The sequence below is a fragment of the Sinocyclocheilus rhinocerous genome, unplaced genomic scaffold (assembly GCF_001515625.1).
Source record: "Sinocyclocheilus rhinocerous isolate Xijiao unplaced genomic scaffold, SAMN03320098_v1.1 scaffold562, whole genome shotgun sequence".
NCBI classification, from domain to species: Eukaryota; Metazoa; Chordata; class Actinopteri; order Cypriniformes; family Cyprinidae; genus Sinocyclocheilus; species Sinocyclocheilus rhinocerous.
In genome coordinates, this window is record NW_015641608.1 from 317381 (window position 1) to 336612 (window position 19232).

At 39.3% G+C, this 19232-nt stretch overlaps 1 protein-coding gene across 1 annotated transcript in view; it reads left to right on the forward strand.

Annotated features, from left to right (window-relative positions):
* Window positions 1–4217: 4217 nt before the first annotated feature.
* The window catches only part of LOC107755239 (protein jagged-2-like), a 61875-nt gene continuing 46860 nt past the window's right edge, over window positions 4218–19232 (forward strand). Inside the window, 2 exon segments of the mRNA XM_016571958.1 lie at window positions 4218–4440; window positions 4858–5178. Coding sequence (XP_016427444.1) covers window positions 4372–4440; window positions 4858–5178 — 390 coding nt within the window. The 5' untranslated portion in view covers window positions 4218–4371.

Genomic DNA, 19232 nt, shown 5'->3' on the forward strand with positions numbered 1-19232 from the left:
GCAGCTCTGTCAGGTGTCAGATGCCCTCATGTTATACACCACTGCAAATATGCACACCACTTTTACCATGCAAGAGGTCACAGAGTGCTTGACAGGGATTAGACCCTTGAAAAGAGATATTATTTTACAGTTGACTTTATACAATTCCCATCAGTACATATGATATTTCTCAGTCAACATTATGATTCAGACGATGAATGTTAGTTACCAATAGCAAATGAGAAAAGTACTTTAAAACACATAACAAGGAGTCATTCACGTTATGTAATGTGACATATTTCACTAGTTGTCTATCATGTCTTCATAAATTAGGCTTTGGTGTCCAACAGCTTACTAGGAGAATCGTTTTTGGAACGTGAAGAGTGAGATTCCATTGAGAACAACTGATGCCATTTCCTCATTCTTCTGTTTGCTCTTTTAAAGTTAAGGGAGGATAAGTAGTTTATTTCAGATTTTTAAAACCACATGTAATTTGTATTTTTTCCCTTGATACCTTTTTGCTGTAATGCCTCATTGAAACCCATCTGCTCTGAAAAAAACAAACATTTTTGACACATTTGTTATTATGGCCATGGGCTAAAAAAAACTTAAAACTCACTGACCATTGACTGACAGCCTCATGCAGGGTGTCACACCTCCACGGATGACATTAGTTAATGTCAGGGCTGGCAAGATTAGCCTTTTGCATGAAATTATATGTGAGTCACGCTTTGTAAGGCTTATGTTCAGATAAAAGTAAATTGCCTCAGGTTATTGGCCAGGTATGAACAAAGGTAAAGCAAAAAATAGAAGCAAAACCTGTACTTATTTTCCCCCCACTTTTTTGCCTAAAGGTAAAGCAAAAAATATATATATAAAATAGGGATATAACCCAAAGTATTTGGTTGTCTATAAAATTGCTTTAGAAATGCAGTCATATTGAAATGTGCACATAATAATCTGGTCACTGGACCTCATTACCATTTAAGAAATTCTCATGAAGCAATCATAATTCAGTTACTGAGTATCCTGCAGTTCCTTTTCACATTTATATGGGAAAATAATGGTAAGGATGACAAAAATTTGCATTGTGTTTTTTCTTCATCAGATCTCATGTAAATATTCTGCTAATCATGCCTATATTTTGACACATTATATTTGAATGGTTGACATTTTTTGCCTTACTTCATGAGTCCAATATATGTTAACAAAAGATGTTGTTTAACCTCAAACTAAGACAAAAACTGGAGGGCATATCGAAAATATATTATGAAGAGCATTTGTGAAAAAAGATAGTTACTTCTGTGTAACTTGATGTCTAGAGGCAATACATCTGTATGATTTTCCTATCAATAATTTCTCACCTTTGGGAAATCTACTTATATCACATTTAATTTCCTGTGCTTGCTTTACAGTAAAATTGTAAGCCTATCGCTATGGAAACAAGCTTCAGTAATAAGGTCATGCATCAAATAAAAATTGAGCACATGCAATTCAAAAAGCAAATGGATCCCATTGATTTATAACCTGTCAGCAAGTACAAATGTTGCTATTTGATGCCCTGTTTTTGTTTGTTCTGCATGGCTGAATGATGCTGTCACTTTAACATATGGTTTTGTCAGAATCACAACAAGGGATTCATTATTTTCTGATATCAGTCGCAGCTGCCTTTTAGGAGGAAATGAGCAACTAACAATTGTGAAAGCCATTAAAGTGGGTCAAGGCCATGATTGGAGATAAAAGGAAATCAATGCATTGGCCATAGGTTTATATGCGAGGCCTCAAAGGAAAAGCCATGAAATATGGATGAGGGAAGCCACCAAAACACGCCTACCAGCACCAGCATCTCTGTCCGGCAGTCCAGCACTCCCCCTTCCCCCATCGTCTCCACCACAAATCAGTTATTACCCACCCCTTCTTTCTTCTTCTTCCTCTCCCTCCAGTCTCCCCGAGTGTTTAAGTAATCGTTGCATTTATTGACAGCGCGCCTAGTGATACGGCAATAGCCAGGTGAGAGGGTGTTGGGTGGCGTAAGAAAACCAGAGCCTGTTAGGCCACACTGCCTGTCTGCGTTACTTCATGTGCTCACAAAAGCATGCAGCCTGCCTCTTAATACAAATCAGGATCAGATATATTTAAAAGTGATGGAGGAGCTCAGTACTGCCCATTTGTATGACTCCTTTACTTGACACACACAATTCAGGTCTCTCAGCCTTTATTAATGAGCTGATGATATAAATCAGGTGTGATAAATAAGGGAGACATGCAAAATGTGAAGTGTTGAGGTATTATCCAGGAGCAGCTGGTCTAGCTGGTCTGTCAGCTTGGCCAAGCTGGTGTTCAGCTGGTCGGCAAGCCGGTCTCCTAGTTTACTAGCTGAAAGGTGCCCAAAACCCTTTTAAAACCAGCCCACAAACCAGCTTAGGCTGGTTTAAGATGTTTTTAGGCTTGATTTTAAAAGTAATAGTTTGCCCAAAAATGAACACTTCCAAGATGTAGATTAACTTTTCTTCATGAGAACAGATTTGGAGAAATAGCATTACTTGTTCACCAATGGATTCTCTGGAGTGAATGGGTGCCGTCAGAATGAGAGCTGATAAAAACATCACAATAATCCTCCAGTCCATCATTTAACATCTTTTGAAGGGAAAATCGGCATGTTTGTAAGAAACAAATCTATTATTAAGCATTTAAACTTTAAACCGTTCCTTCTGGCCATAATCCATAATAGTGCTTCCTCTTGTGATAAACAGTGTTGCCAGTTTAGCTTTGTAGCTAGATTTAGCGACTTCCCCGCCCCTTTTGAGACTTTTTTAGGGACAAATAGCAACTTCTTGGACAAACCTGATCTAAGTTCTCATCTTGCCCACTGATCTACATTCATCTTTATATAGATCAGTGAATTTGCCATTATGATGTCATCTAGTGACATTTAGCTACCAGTTTTAGCTACTTTCAATTGAAAGCAGTTGGCAACACTCTCATTCTGATGGCACCCGTACACTGCAGAGGATCCTTTGGTGAGCTGGTAATGTAATGCTAATTTCTCCAAATTTGTTTATACGAAGAAACAATCTTATCTATGTCTTGGATGACCTGAGGCTGAGGGTCAGCAAATTTTCATTTTTGGGTGAGCTATTCCTTTAAGATGTTTTATTCTTTTTTCTTTCCAGGATTGAGGATTGAGAACCACTGCCTTAGGTACCAAGGTAGAGCTTTACCGTTGTTTTCTGTAAATGATTTAAATATAAAGGTTTTTCGACGATTTCTCCAAATTTGTTTATATGAAGAAACAATCTTATCTATGTCTTGGATGACCTGAGGCTGAGGGTCAACAAATTTTCAATTTTGGGTGAGCTATTCCTTTAAGATGTTTTATTCTTTTTTCTTTCCAGGATTGAGGATTGAGAACCACTGCCTTAGGTACCAAGGTAGAGCTTTACCGTTGTTTTCTGTAAATGATTTAAATATAAAGGTTTTTCGACGTTTGTCTTATGGGGTCTCTCTTTTCAGGTTAATGCACATGTACAGTAGAGGGCGCTCTCACCTGCGTCAAATCACACTAGCAGGCAGAGCACGCATCAGGACATTGAACTGCAGCGAGGATACACGAGTTTCCTGAGGCTCGGACTACTTTACGTGGTTTTGTGCTTTACACATAATATTTTAAATTGTGAATTTCAATAAAATTTTAAAGCACTTCATTGACTTGGCTGTTTTACATATAATATTGCCAAAGCATAAGTACACACAATAATAGGCTACTAAAGAAATAATAAAATAAAGTGCCAGTAATGTTAATAAAAATTATAATCACAATATAAAAGAAATTAGAATCAAACATTAAGTTAACTTTGTATATGTCAGTTTAAATGTTAGAATACACCACACGAATATGGTTGGATAGCTACATTTCCAGCCAACGGGATCATGCTTGAGTGCTTAAAATGCTAAATCTGTTACATTTGCTGTGTGATTGTCGCTGAATGTATTTAGTAATCATTCAAATAATAATATACAAATTCTGTTACAAAAATGCCAGAATTCTTGATGGAAAAGGACCATGCGTTTTATTGCTCGTTGTGAAACAGGGGAATAGACAGCGTAAGTTTTGACAATGCTCCGCCCTCGAGTGGCGGTTGGCCAAACGAATCAGCAGGAGGCTTTGTGATTGGTTCAACCAGCTGTCAATCACGCGAGATCTCTTCAGGCGTGTGGTAGCTGTGAACACATCATTTTGCCGTGAAGCGATCAGACCGAGGGAGAGATCAGGCCAGACATCACCGCGCAAACACACCACGCTTGTGAATTTTTGCATGTCAGGAGCGGAGGATCCTGTCGCCGGTCAACGGCCGTTTTCCATCTTGTATTCATAACGCATAAATCAGCGGCATGTGGAATTGTATCAGGATTAGGAATTGGCTCCCAATCGCGTGCCTGCTGTTAACGATATGGACGAAGGTGAGAGCGCTGATTGTTTCTAGTATTGCAGATCGATTTTATTGCCCTAGCAGTGATCAGCAGGCAAAAGTTGATGGGTGTGGGCTGACGATTTTAAATGAATTTTGCTCAAAGTAATCGCTATTTGAATTACGCAGCCACATGTGCTCATGCATTTGGAAATGTCAGGAGATTGTAATAAGTGTTAACTTGCACCCCGTCATTTAAAACTGCTGTTCCCAGCCTCTGTACAGGTTAGCAAAATTGTAGCCTGATTCTCTGGAGACTTCAATGCACAAGCGCACGCAACACATTCCCTCAAATAATGTTAGGCTAATTCAGTTTTGCAAACCCGATCTGCATTTCAATAATAAGCAACCAGTATTATGACTAACGTTACTCTGTTTATTTTATTTTTTATTCTAATCTTATTTTTAGGTGTCCCAGTCCTCTGGCTATTTTGAGCTGCAGCTGATTGCTGTAGAAAATGTAAACGGTGAGTTGTGGGACGGGGAATGTTGCGACGGCACGCGGAACTCTCAAGACCAGCGCTGCGTACGGGACGAGTGCGATACTTACTTTAAAGTGTGTCTGAAGGAGTACCAGTCTGAAGTCACCACCACTGGGCCGTGCACCTTTGGCTCTGGATCTACTGACGTTCTCGGTGGAAATATATTTTCTTTTAAGACTGCAAAGAACAACCCCAGCAAAATGAGCGATGTGGGAAAGATCATCATTCCCTTTCACTTCGCCTGGCCGGTAAGTGCGCGTCTCTGCATGAGCTATAATAATAATGCGCCGCGGTGAGCTGTCACTGCTCGGAAGTTGAGTGCACTATATTGTTACTGTTATGACAGGGTCTCTTTTTTTAATCGTGGGCGTGTAAGGCTCCTGTGTCCTAACGATTTTTGTGTAGAAAAAGGTTATAATGGTTAAGAACGGTTATCTTTAGTGCATTCACTTTGCTGTGCGTGTTTGAAACTGGCTGCTATAAGTTGCATTTAAGGTGACACACATTTCTTAAAGAGAGAGTTCACTCATAAATCCAATAATAATCTAAAATAAGTCTTGTACTCACCCTCATCATGTTGTTTCAAACCTGTATGACTTATTCGCTTTCCTTGGAGCACAAAAGGAGATTGAACGGAATGACAGTCTCCATTCACTTGCATTGTAAGTGAATGGGGACTGTCATTCTGCTAACGGAAGAAAGTCAGGTTTGAAACCATATATCACGCGTAGCTGGTTGTGTCTCATTTTTGGGCACCACAGGCGCGAGAATAACGCTGACTAGGTAGGCAGCTTACTAGGTTCTGACTTCTCCGTTGATTTCAGTTGGCTTCGAGTGAAGCGAATCTTTCTCAAAGCTTCTAGTGTACTTGATATTCAAATATGACGCGCAATCCAGCGGCAGCTGCATTTCCCGTAATTGTGGTGTTACTGGTTTTTTTGAAGTTGTTAAAATGCTCTTTTGTAGCTTATAACGTTTACAAAAATGTAGCACGGCAACCAATGTTTCAGCTAAAACTCCATAGTTACTGCTCTTATTGTTAGGGGAAACATGGAGTGTTGTAGCCTAACGCGTTTCAACGTGGTTTCCTATCAAACTTTGATATTTCCAAATTATTATTATTATTATTTTGCTTCAAATTAGTTGAAACATTTACTAAAATAATCACAGATCTAGATGTGAAATTATACTTTTTTTAAACTTCATTTTAAAAAGTTTTAATCGGTTAAACTGACAGCGCTAATAAATTATTTTAGAATCACCTTCAAACAATGTGAGAAGCTTCTAGATTTTTTATCAGTTTATATATTTTGTCATTAGTGGCTAATATTGCACTTTTATATTAGTTAGTACACAATAACTAGGAACTCTGGGATTTTAGTGGAAATATAGTTACCATGGCAATTTGTTGTAAGGGTAGCCTTGTACTACTTGCATCTCCCTTGTGTTGATGTGTGAAAAACTTATCAAGTGTCTCTCCAGACACGCAGGCACATTACTGATGCTGATATCAGGTAGCAAATCGCTGCAATGTTTTATGCAGTTCGGTGTCACACCCGCAAACAGCAACAACAACAAAAAAGAGATGTCATGTAGTATTGACTGTCGGCTTTGGATGGCAGCCCAGTTAGGCACACACTCACCTGGCAGACCCCTAAACTAACCCTCCCATAGGCATAAAAAACTAACCCCCACCCAACACACAAACACTCAACCGTTTAAGTTAATGTGTAACATGCTATCAAACTGACCCTTTCGGGGCCGCCTTTGATGCTACACCTGCTTCTCTTTTGACCACCGCTTGAAATTTCGCTTAGATATGTCCCTGTATAACTCGGATCACATGATGTGTAGTTGTAGATCTGTGTCTGAAAGCCTGTGATTGAGTTTGAATTTCAAATGCTGTGTGTTTGCAGTTTCTTAGTGTCTCATGGATGCTAATGAAATTGCCAGAGGAATGTGTTCTTGAGTGCCTGTGAATCCGGACATCTTGTTTGATGTGCTCGGTGTAACCTCATCTAGAGTGCATTGTATAAAGATATCTAGCACCTCACCCAGAGGCTTGGAGATTTAGTCCACCACCTGTCGGAGGTGCAGTTTGTTTTCTTTTAGCCTATCTCTGGTTTGTTTGTCAAGATTTCAGAGATTGGTTTTGGTAAAGCCGTTGCCTTGATAGTTTGCTTATTAGTATCAATACAGATTTCCCGATTTGATTTGATAAAAGCTTTGAATTTAATTTGATACCTTTTGCTACTGCATGTGGAATTCCAGTAAATTTTAAATGCCATTTCTTGTGATTGTAACAATGTTTTGTTATAACAATGTGGGAACATATATGCTTTTAATATTTTCAGTCTTTATTCTTGTGTAAAATTATTATAAAATTACACTTAGACTTCTCTGAAATTAGTAAAATTAGTCTTTTCGAATGATTCATTACAACGATCCACTCAAAAGAGTCATTTGTTTATGAATTTGACTACACTAGTTGCATTTTTTGTTTTGATTCACTAAAAAGAACTAGTTCATGAGAGTCATTTGTTTGTGAATCAGACAACACTGTTCACTCTGTGTGTATTATTGCATGCAACCTGTGAGGAACGTGTTTTTGCTATTATTTTGTTGTTTTTATCATATCAAATAAAATTTGGACCGCAAACTAGAGTAAAATATGGCTTTTTTTGTAGTAGTGGGAATGCAGGAAACACTTGCATGGAGTTAAAGATTGATTTTTATTTTTATTTTTAAGAAGTGCATATCAAGATTGAAATTCACTTATGTGCTACCTAGATCTACTTAGGGGATTTTATCAGTTAGGGTGTATTCACACCAGGAAAGTCCGCTAGTTCACTTGCTTTGGTCCGGACCAAATACAATGTTGATTTTTTTTTTTTGTAATTTGGTGTGGTTCGCTTTCACACTGCCCTTTTTGCAAGTGAACCAGAAATTGTAAACAAAACCACACGTGTGCTAAGGTCATCCATTCATTGGTTCATCCATTCAACCGTACCAGAGTTCGTTTGGAACTGGACCGAGACCACCTCTTCAGTTGGGTCTCAGTACGGTTGTTTGGTCCACACCCGAGTGCAATTGCTGTATTCACACTTGCCCAAAAGATCCGCACCAAGGTGGGAAACGAACTTGAGTCTGATTCAATCAAACCTAACAAGACAGGTGTGAATACACCCTTAGTCTTATTGTTTCGTTTTGTTTTTAATGCAGACTTTGAGCCAGTAGGTTAGTAAGATCCTCATCTGTTAGTTCTAGTCCCTTGCAGTTGTGTAACATAGAGTTGAGTTACAGTTTTAGTGGAGGTGCAACTCCAGCGTAAGAGATTGAGAGACGGTAAAGAGCCTCTCTGGTGGCACAGTGAATGTTAATGATAGAGACGGCAGCTGTATCTGTCCGTCAGAGTGGAGGACCACTACGCTTCAAGGCTAAACGGCAGCGTCAGCCACACCTGATTGGGAGCTTGCTGGGCAGTTGCTAGGAGACCATTACATGGGCCTTTAGTAAACAATTATCTATTGCCCTCTGAGTTCCCTTCCCCCTTAACTGGTCTTTCAGCGGAGCCACTCGTTCTCGTCTCACCTGGGAAAGAAGTGCTAGAGCCTCACAACTGATTACACTATTGACTGTGTAATTAGCCAGTCACAGCTGGCTGTGTCTCCGGTCAACAAAAAGCAGTAATTGTCCAGTTCAGCATCAGAGCAGGTGGCTGTTGATTGGGACTCATTATAGATCGCTGCTCCCCCAAGGCCTCAAAATTTCCAAGTAAACAGTGTCCATCTTTTGTTTTTGTCTTTTATGGGGGTTGACTGGAAGTCACGGTAAAGTCGTGGGTGGGACGGTGTCACATTTTCACATGCTGCCTTTTAAGAATTGTACCAAATTCATTGAAACAAAATAAGGAATGACAGGTACAAGTTGGATATATGCAGTCGGTCGTGTTTTTAGGAATTATTTACGTAGTTCTAGTGTTTAAAAACAAATAGAAAGAGTGCGACGGAATGAAAACAATACATTTTTAAAAGTTACTATTGTAAAACTTGACACAGCATCTTAAAAAAACAATGTTTGCGGTGGGACTCTTTAAAAAACAGAGTGATAAGCTATGCAATAGCCAAAGACATGCGTCTGTTTGTGTATGGATGTTGAAGTGCCACTTTAAAACGTTAAATTTAGACATACATCTTTTACAAGAGACTTTTATAGTTACAAACAATCTAGCTAGCTATTAGCATGTTAATTAACACATCGCTTTTAAAAATCTAGAAAGTATGGCAATATTTTACATAGACTTGTGCCGGTATTGGGTAATGTGATATATCACGGTAATGAATATGCACGATATTGTTATCGTGGGCACTTCTAAATACCATGAATAATTATATATTACAAATTATTCCGAATTTTGAATGCATTTTAAGAATCCTTTTCCCATCAACTGGTAAAAATGCACAACACCGCTGTATGCTGCGTGAAAGACGCGTGCGCACTCTGATGTAAACAAGCGCGGACGAGAAGCACATGGCGGAACATGTGAGAGACGCTCTGGATGAAAGCGCACTTTCACTCTCTGACAGCAGATGGCGCTAAACTGCAGAAATGATAATAATAATAATATAATAATTCATTTAAATGCAGCCGTTACCCCGGAAACCCTGTAAACAAAGCAGCTGCACTACTTCCTGTTTCTGAACAGCCATTCAGATTTGTGTATTTGCTATGATGTTCATCACGCCAAATACTTAAATATTTAGACTTAATAGGCTATTTATTTCCAAACTTTTTTTTTACATTTTAATCTGGACTACAACATGCCCTAGATATTGTTTGAAAGTGTTTTGATTCTTTATTGTTCGGTCACACTTTACATTAGGGCTTCATTAATTAACATTAGTTAATTCATTAGTTAACAAACTGCCAATGAAAAATTATTCTGAACATTCATTAATCTTAGGTAATCCAATATTTAATAACAGGTTGTTAAAATCGAAAGTTGCAACTGTGTTATTTAATGAGCTAGCATGAACTAAGACTTGTATTTTTTAAACAAGGATTAATAACTTCTGTAGCAAATGTTGCTATTGCTCATTGTGAATGTTAATGCATTAACTAAGGTTAACTAATGAGGTCTTATTGTAAAGTGATACCTATTGGTCTTTATAGTTCTTTTGCACTTTAATCTGTGTAAAACTTTTGACTTTATACATTTTTCTGTATTGCTTTATTGCATTTAAATGTTCAGTTATTTTTGTTATAAAAAATGTTTTATTAAACCTGTTATACTGTATTATGACAGCACTTTAAAAAAAAAACTAAATTTCAATATCGTGATAATACCGCATACCGTGATAAAAGCATTAGCAATTAATCGCAACATGAAAATTTGATACCGGCATATCCCTAATTTTACAATAAGGTTCTGTATGATAACTTAGTTCGATCGCTAACATGAACAATTAACAAAACATTAATCTGTTCTAATTAATACATTTTCTATAAATGTATATATATTTGTAACGTTTCTTAAAAAGTATATTTATAAATTAATATTAACCTAGATTAATGAATGCTGTTAAAACGGTTTTAATTTGTGATTTCTAATGCATTAACCATATTGTGAAGTGTTACCAAAAACACTAGTTCCTCACTACTAGAGTAGTCAGTTATTGGACGTGACTAGCTGACTTGTGACAAATCTCTAGATCAAATAAGCGAGTCAAGGCAGAGTAGCTTTCGTTTGAACTGTCTGGACTATTCACAGTCATCTGCAGTGGTTTGTGATGTTACAGGAAGAGCCAGTATTGATTCCTGTCTCTCCATGGAGACCTGCTGTGGTGATTCACCAGGAAGTTTAAGATCATGAAGAATCTCTATCTGGATGTGAGACTCTCTCTCTTTCCCTTCCTGACCCTGAAATAGCTTTTTGTTCTGCCACCACAATAAACATTTTCTTTCTTGTGATCTGGGGCAGAGCACGGCTTTTTGTACCCATGTCTTCCCATTAAACGAAGGGAAAAGCTGCATTTCCTGAATGCAGCAGTCATGGTAGAGGTATTTTTAGCAGCAGAGAGACCGGACCAATTAAGAGGCGATGTGCCTGAGGTGACTTTATGAAGCAACCTTTTATGATACAATGTGGGTTGAGAGAGGTTGTTTTCGGTTATGTTGCATTTTGTAAACACGGACAGTTTTACCGCCTAGTTTTGACCACGTTTAATTGTAAAATAGCTATTTTACAGGGAGACGGGGATTTCGAAATAATGATATAAAGAGAGACCATTTGGGCACTTCGTGAAGTGTATGAGCCAGGCACTTCCTACTCCATCACTCCCACATGATTGACTCTTTAAACCCATGAAAACAGTCTATTTAGAAGGGCCTCTGCCAAAATGCTGTTAATCGATTAATGACTAAATGCTTGAATTGAAAACCCACTTCTTGGTAACATGATTGTGACGGTAGGGTTCTGACAAGGATTAAAGTGATAGTTCACACAAAAATGAAAATATTATAAATATAAAATCTGTAAGTAATTACTCATCCTCATGTCGTTCCAAACCTGTAAAACCTTTGTTCATCTTCAGAACACAAATTAAGATATTTTTGAAAACCGAGAGCTTTCTGGCCCTGCATAAACAGCAACACAACTGACACGTTCAAGGCCCAGAAAGGTAGTGAGGACATTGTTAAAATAGTCCATTTGACAGTTTGCGTGTCGTGGTACTCTCATGAACACACGTCAAAGACACGGAAGAGAAGAAATTGTTGAATCAAGTCACTGTTTTTTTTTTATTTGCACACTAAAAGTATTCTCGTAGCTTCATAACATTGCGGTTGAACCACTGATGTCACATGGACTATTTTAAAGATGTTCTTTCTACCTTTCTGGGCCTTGAATGTGGTAGTTGCGTTGCGGTCTATGCAGGGTCAGTAAGCTCTCAGATTTCACCAAAATATCTTAATTTGTGTTCCGAAGATGACTGAAGGTCTTATGGGTTTGGAACGATATGAGGGTGAGTAATTAATGACAGAATTTACATTTTTAGGTGAACTATCTTTTTAAGGCCTGTGTACACCAACTACGATAACTATAACCACAAAGTTTTAACAATCCTTCTAATTCTATAAGAACAGAGAAGTCCACACCACAGCTATTATAATAATGCAATGTCATAAAAATCACTTTTTTCCAGGTGATAAACTATAAAACATCAACAGCCAATCAGAATCCACTTGACTTTAAAGAGCTCGAGCATTTAAAATGGCAGACGACAACTGCAGCTTGTGCTTATAATGCACAGAATGTTATCGTCACAATATATATCCTTATAGTTATTTTTTCTTTATAATTATCATTCTTAGTGTGAATGAGCCTTTAGGCCTGGCATCAGGAAGGGAGAGCTGAAGAAAAAGCACTCTTCTTTTGTGCGGTACTTCAGCTGAGTACCTAAGAAAGCATGTCAGTGCTTTTAGAGTATGTTGAGATCTTGAGCGTCACCCTCATGAAGAGTGCAAGATAAACAGGTTCCCAACAGAAGAGCTTCCATTAGGTTGAATGTACCGAGCCACCAGTGGTGGACATGATTGTATTAGGCAGTACAATTATAATGGACTTTCTGTCTCCCGTGAGAAGGGTCATAGAAAACATGGGGTCCTTTCAGAAGTGGGAGTTAGCGAGCTTAACCCTGACGTCCCTTCTCAATAACACTGGAAGCTAGTGTGTGTGTGAAAGAGAGAACCGTTTCTGTTGTTAGCCCCTGGTGCTCAACTAATTGTTTTCAACTACCCATGATGCTCTACCTCCCTGGTACTAAGTTTCTCCTTTGCTTCAGCACAATTTCACAAATGGCAGCGTGAATGATGATAATTTTTTTTCTTTCCAGCTGTATGAATATGTTCAGGGGGAGCCTGATTGTTTTTGCTGTGTTGGCGTACATGGATGTGGCGCGTGTGTGACTGTGTCTGACTAATGCATGTGAATCTTCCTGTGCGAGCTAGTAGGCTAATGAATTGTGAGCAGGTGTGCTGCAGTGATTAAAGTGCATTACCGTGCAGCAAGTTTAATTCCCACTTGACCTCTGACCTTGTTCAAGATGATAATGATTGTAATGCAGTTGTAGCCCATGTGGCCATAACAGCACTCTGTTAGCTTGCTATACTGCAACTAGGGCTTTTCAGCAAGAAGTGAAGCTGCTTAGCAATGGCTCTGCCATTTTAACTAGATGCTGAAACCGGAGTAATCGGCAGTACTGTAACTGGACAAGAACGACAGGGAGACAACTGGCTTGTCAGATGGTTTGATGATGAGCTAGCAGTCTAGGGTGTCAAATGGCCGCCTCACTGTAGTAACCGAGGGCCTGCACTGCTTGCCAAATGGGAGGTTGCCCATGAGCAGTTTATGGAATATTGTCATTCCATATTGGGGTTATAGCACCAGTGTAGGAGCAGCTATCAGGTGGAAGAGTTTCACAGATGTAGTTGATGTGTTCATGTTAATTTTTTGGAAGCCTACTTTAGATTAGTATGGCCGGACTAATGTGTAATACACGGTTTGGAAGGATGTAGAGCTGTGAGAATTGATCCAGGCTGGCGTCTTTAGGAGATCTGTGAGTTGTGCCCACTGGGATATGGCAGCTTCCAACCTCTCAGCCTGTTTCTATTGCTGCCAAGCAGCCATGCTAGTCTCAGTTTCTACAAATGCTGCAGTTAAACCTTCTCTGAAATTGAGAAGATCTGAACGATCGATGTGTGTACTGGTGATTGATTTGTAATTAACCTTTTTTTCCATCACTATACTGTACTGTACTATACCTCTTAAAGGGGTCATATGATGCGATTTAAATTTTTCCTTTCTCTTTGGGTTAAACCGCATAAACACATTCCATTACACCAAATACACAAAATAATGTTCTTTTTAGCAGCATCATATGACCCCTTTAAAATATGTATTTTTATACTATTTTTACAGTCAAATTATACAAGTATATTGTAATTCCAGTGCTTAAGTCTTTTTATCCAAAGTTTTAAGGCAAACATCAGGTTGTATGATAGGCTTGATTTGGATAACATCAAAAAATGATTATGTTTTGATGACGTAATAGTAAGTTTGACTGTTAGTTAACTTGATTTTGTCCATGAAATGAGGGACCACATGGTGGGCATTGTATTGTACCTTTTAAACGGCTTGTATGCACTTTTTTTTTTTACCTCCAAAACTTTAAGCTTTAATATCAACCACTTTCTTCGTTTTTCATCAGTACTGGTTACATGTTTTTAAAATATTTTATTGTATATTTTGAGACCGTTTACAAAAAATCAAATCAATTTTTTTTGAGTAGTTCAATGTTTTAATTTCTGTAGGACACCTTGTTCTCAGGGTAAGATAACCCATACACACCTTTGGTTGTGTTTCTATATGGACTGTAACTCTGTCTCTGTGTGTGTGTGTGTGTGTGTGTTTTTGCGGCCATTGCCGTCCCTTCCTGCTTAATTAGCACCCAGAGGGGAGGAGTTTGTTCTGTTGTATTGTCATTGCTAATGATTTTGTTGGCATAGCAGCGGAATGCTAAATGGGCCGTGTGTGTACACACTCACCCAGAGCGTGCCCTTCATTGGCCAAGTCTGCAGCGATAAGCACCACGCAAGCATAATTCTGCATCTCGCTTGGTGTTCCAGCCTTTCAGACTCGCCGGACTCTCGTCCGACTCGCTTTATTGATAATGGTGTCTCATGGGTATGCAAGGTTAACTAAACGCATTGTAGTCGATGATGATGCTTTATTATTGTGTCTGTAGAAACTTAACACCCATGTGGGAGTTTGCTGAAAGAGGGGAGGTTACCGAGCACAGAATATCATTTACTGGCTCTAGGGCCCAGAGTGCACGTCGGGCTGCATCTTCCTGTCCTCCCAGGGCCATAATGCCGCTTAAACAAAGCTATTGTTGGCTTTTGTGCTCTGGAAGCCTGGCGGAAAATGACAGTTGACTGATTCGAAACAAGTCGTGTCATATGGACTTGTTGTGTGGAGAGGTCACTGCTGCAGTGGATTTCTGGAATGGAATAGTCATGGATTGCTCATCCAAAGTTGGGTTGTTGATGAGGATGGATGGGAAAGACCTTTCGGTTGGGGCTGAAGGAAGGGTTTTCGACGAGGGTGGGAAAGACTTTCCACATTGTTCTCAGAATGAGAGACCATCAAAGCCACCCAAAATCCCTCTTGAGCTACAGGTTGGGTTAGGGTGTTCCTCCAGGTTCTTCCCTAGCAATTTTTGCCAGCCATTTTCTTTGATCCTATCCCCTCCCAACCCTGCTCTCCTGTCATTACCCAGATCCAAAGAGCTGTTTCCTTTGGTTTAATTAGACTGCAAGCTCAATGTTGTTTTCCTCAGAGAGTTGTTGTGGCTGGTCTTGTGAGAAAGCTGGATACTTGGGACAAAAAAATGGGCTTGTGGTTTAGAATTTAAGATGGATGTGTGATCGATATAGGGTTGACAGACTAGGAGAGGGCGAGAGAAAGCACAAATGAAATGACCTGGTCACTGTCGGCAGTGTGGCCGAGACCCCTGTCTATTGGTGATGGAGCAGGGGACACCTTTCTCTTGTGAGTGATTGATTGCAGAGCTGGCTTTTCAACCTCCTCTTCCCACCACTGAGGGCAGGATGTGGACCCTGCGAGGTGACTGGACCTCCCCGACACCCCCGATCACTCCCCGACCAAGTCTAGACTTGTTTGACACAAACATGACCTTGTCATGCTGGGGTGGGTGACAGCCATCATCACATTGCTCATTGCCTGTTCTAGAGGGCCGTTGAGAACAAAGTGCCCTCATTTGTGATAAGACCTGTGCTGCAGGACCCTGGGGAAGAACACAGAGTCTGAATTTGCACCGTCTTGATGAATTGATCTGCTCTGATTGCACTGTACTTCCTAAAGGGGAAGGGTGTGCTGAATTTATCAAAGGGGGTTGGCTTTTTGATTTATGTCCACCATTTTTCATATATTGCTGAATGCATTGTTTTCGAGTTTAGGCTTATTTAGATGTCCTGCTTCTTCAATTGTATAATTTCCTGCAATTCTTAAATTGTTGGAAATTGTATAGATGAACACATAAATTACTGATAAAAGAACCAAGTAGGCCTATCCATTCTGTTTTGTTTTCACTAAATACATTACAAATAAAACACTAAAGACTAAAATAAATAGTTTTAAAGGGGTCATCAGATGCTAAATTCACTATTAGTTGTTGTTTGATCGTAAATGTGTGTTGGCAGTGTGTGTACACATCTACCCTATAATGATAAAAATCCACCCAGTGGTTTTTATTTAATCCCTAAAAATAATATCCCCTTTTTCAAATCAGGCCATTCTCAGCCTTTTGTCTGTGTGATGTCACACGGATGAAGGCCGCTCCCACAATTGTTGATTGACACTGGCATTTTACCTTAGACCCGCCCTGAGTGAACTGTTAACAGTCCGACCGCCATTGTTTCAATGCCGGAACAGGGACGTAGACAAGAATGTCTCCATAGCGATTGAGGTGTTTTGTTGTTGGATGTAATAATGAACATAGCAGTGATCATTTACTCCCGAATCCAAAGAGCTGTTTCCTTTGGTTTAATTAGACTGCAAGCTCAATGTTGTTTTCCTCAGAGAGTTGTTGTGGCTGGTCTTGTGAGAAAGCTGGATACTTGGGACAAAAAAATGGGCTTGTGGTTTAGAATTTAAGATGGATGTGTGATCGATATAGGGTTGACAGACTAGGAGAGGGCGAGAGAAAGCACAAATGAAATGACCTGGTCACTGTCGGCAGTGTGGCCGAGACCCCTGTCTATTGGTGATGGAGCAGGGGACACCTTTCTCTTGTGAGTGATTGATTGCAGAGCTGGCTTTTCAACCTCCTCTTCCCACCACTGAGGGCAGGATGTGGACCCTGCGAGGTGACTGGACCTCCCCGACACCCCCGATCACTCCCCGACCAAGTCTAGACTTGTTTGACACAAACATGACCTTGTCATGCTGGGGTGGGTGACAGCCATCATCACATTGCTCATTGCCTGTTCTAGAGGGCCGTTGAGAACAAAGTGCCCTCATTTGTGATAAGACCTGTGCTGCAGGACCCTGGGGAAGAACACAGAGTCTGAATTTGCACCGTCTTGATGAATTGATCTGCTCTGATTGCACTGTACTTCCTAAAGGGGAAGGGTGTGCTGAATTTATCAAAGGGGGTTGGCTTTTTGATTTATGTCCACCATTTTTCATATATTGCTGAATGCATTGTTTTCGAGTTTAGGCTTATTTAGATGTCCTGCTTCTTCAATTGTATAATTTCCTGCAATTCTTAAATTGTTGGAAATTGTATAGATGAACACATAAATTACTGATAAAAGAACCAAGTAGGCCTATCCATTCTGTTTTGTTTTCACTAAATACATTACAAATAAAACACTAAAGACTAAAATAAATAGTTTTAAAGGGGTCATCAGATGCTAAATTCACTATTAGTTGTTGTTTGATCGTAAATGTGTGTTGGCAGTGTGTGTACACATCTACCCTATAATGATAAAAATCCACCCAGTGGTTTTTATTTAATCCCTAAAAATAATATCCCCTTTTTCAAATCAGGCCATTCTCAGCCTTTTGTCTGTGTGATGTCACACGGATGAAGGCCGCTCCCACAATTGTTGATTGACACTGGCATTTTACCTTAGACCCGCCCTGAGTGAACTGTTAACAGTCCGACCGCCATTGTTTCAATGCCGGAACAGGGACGTAGACAAGAATGTCTCCATAGCGATTGAGGTGTTTTGTTGTTGGATGTAATAATGAACATAGCAGTGATTATTTACTCCCGAATCTGAGCCGCTGAAGACGCAGAGGATTACATTTGTTTGTGTAGGGAATGCGCCTCCCGATCTGCCTAAATGCGTTTGTTCGCGCGAATCATTCGTGATCCAGCTTCACCTACAGAAGAAGTGAGTATAATATTTGTTATGAATATTTGCAATCGCTATTTTAAGCACGGCTCATCACCCCACAGAAGAGAGGGGCGGGGGGAGCAGAGCTCATTAGCATTTAAAGCAACATGCAAAAAACCGGGTTGATATCTGCAGAGCTGATTTTGACAAGGTAAAAAGGGTGTTGTTTTACACTACCATTGATACATTTTTACCAAAGTATGTTATAGTCTTTTCATTAACCCTCAAAGACCGAGACAGCCGCCTGCGGCTAACAATAACTATTGTTCTTAAATGTTTAATAACTTTTGAACCGCTAATCCTATCTGAATGCTTTCAAAATTGTTGTAAAGCGGAGATATCTCATTTGTCTTATTTGGATATTCAGAGGCTCCGTAGTGTACGTTATTACGTCATCACATTTTGACAACATTGATTCGTCAGAAGAAACCAATGCATTTCGTTCCTCTGAGCCAAACAGGAACGATTGTTGATGCTTAGTCCCACCCCCGTGCCCAGATTGGTTCAAACGGTCCCATATTCAACCAATAAACAGATTTTGGTCTTCTGAACCACCATTTAGGATTTTTCACTGGAAAGTTGACCAAACCAAACGCAAAGTGAAAGTAAAGTCTGTCGTGCGTGCATGAAAACAAACACAAAATAACACATTTGCATGAGAGAACTCTCTGAAAAAGCCCAGAAAAACACACGACTGAGTACTTTGACAAACCAAAAACAAGGATGAAACAGCGGTACATATCGGATAAAGCACTGGAATTTATGTCTTCGCGTTGCTAGGTGATGTCCCGGTAAATTTGATTCCAACGCAGAGTACAGCCAGTGGATCGTTCATTTATATTATGTAAATAATTATTATATAGTTCATAAAGATAATTTTCACAATTTTTTCTGTTGCAATCTGTATATTTCTCACTCATTTTGCGTGTAGTTTGTGAATCATTTGCACTGTTTATATTTTTGTTGCAGAAGACAATTTGTGCAATTGTTTTCACTAAATATCTGCACGGTTTGTGTTTGTTGTTGTTCATACTCAGATTGAAAATATATTTCTCTGAAAAAGTCACTTTTTTACTGTGTTTTGTTATTAATACTGATTCCATTTTCTTTACTCCCTAAACGTTTTTTTTTTGGACACATCTATATTGTTAGTAAACTAAATAGACCTGTTTTTCACTGAAAAGCACCTATAACAATATTGTAATAAATGGCTATAAATAACTTGGGGAATGTTATATGTAGACAAAATTTTATTTGGAAGTGTAAAACATCCAGATACAACTTTCTAAAGAAAAAAATCCAAACTTCAGGAGTTTCT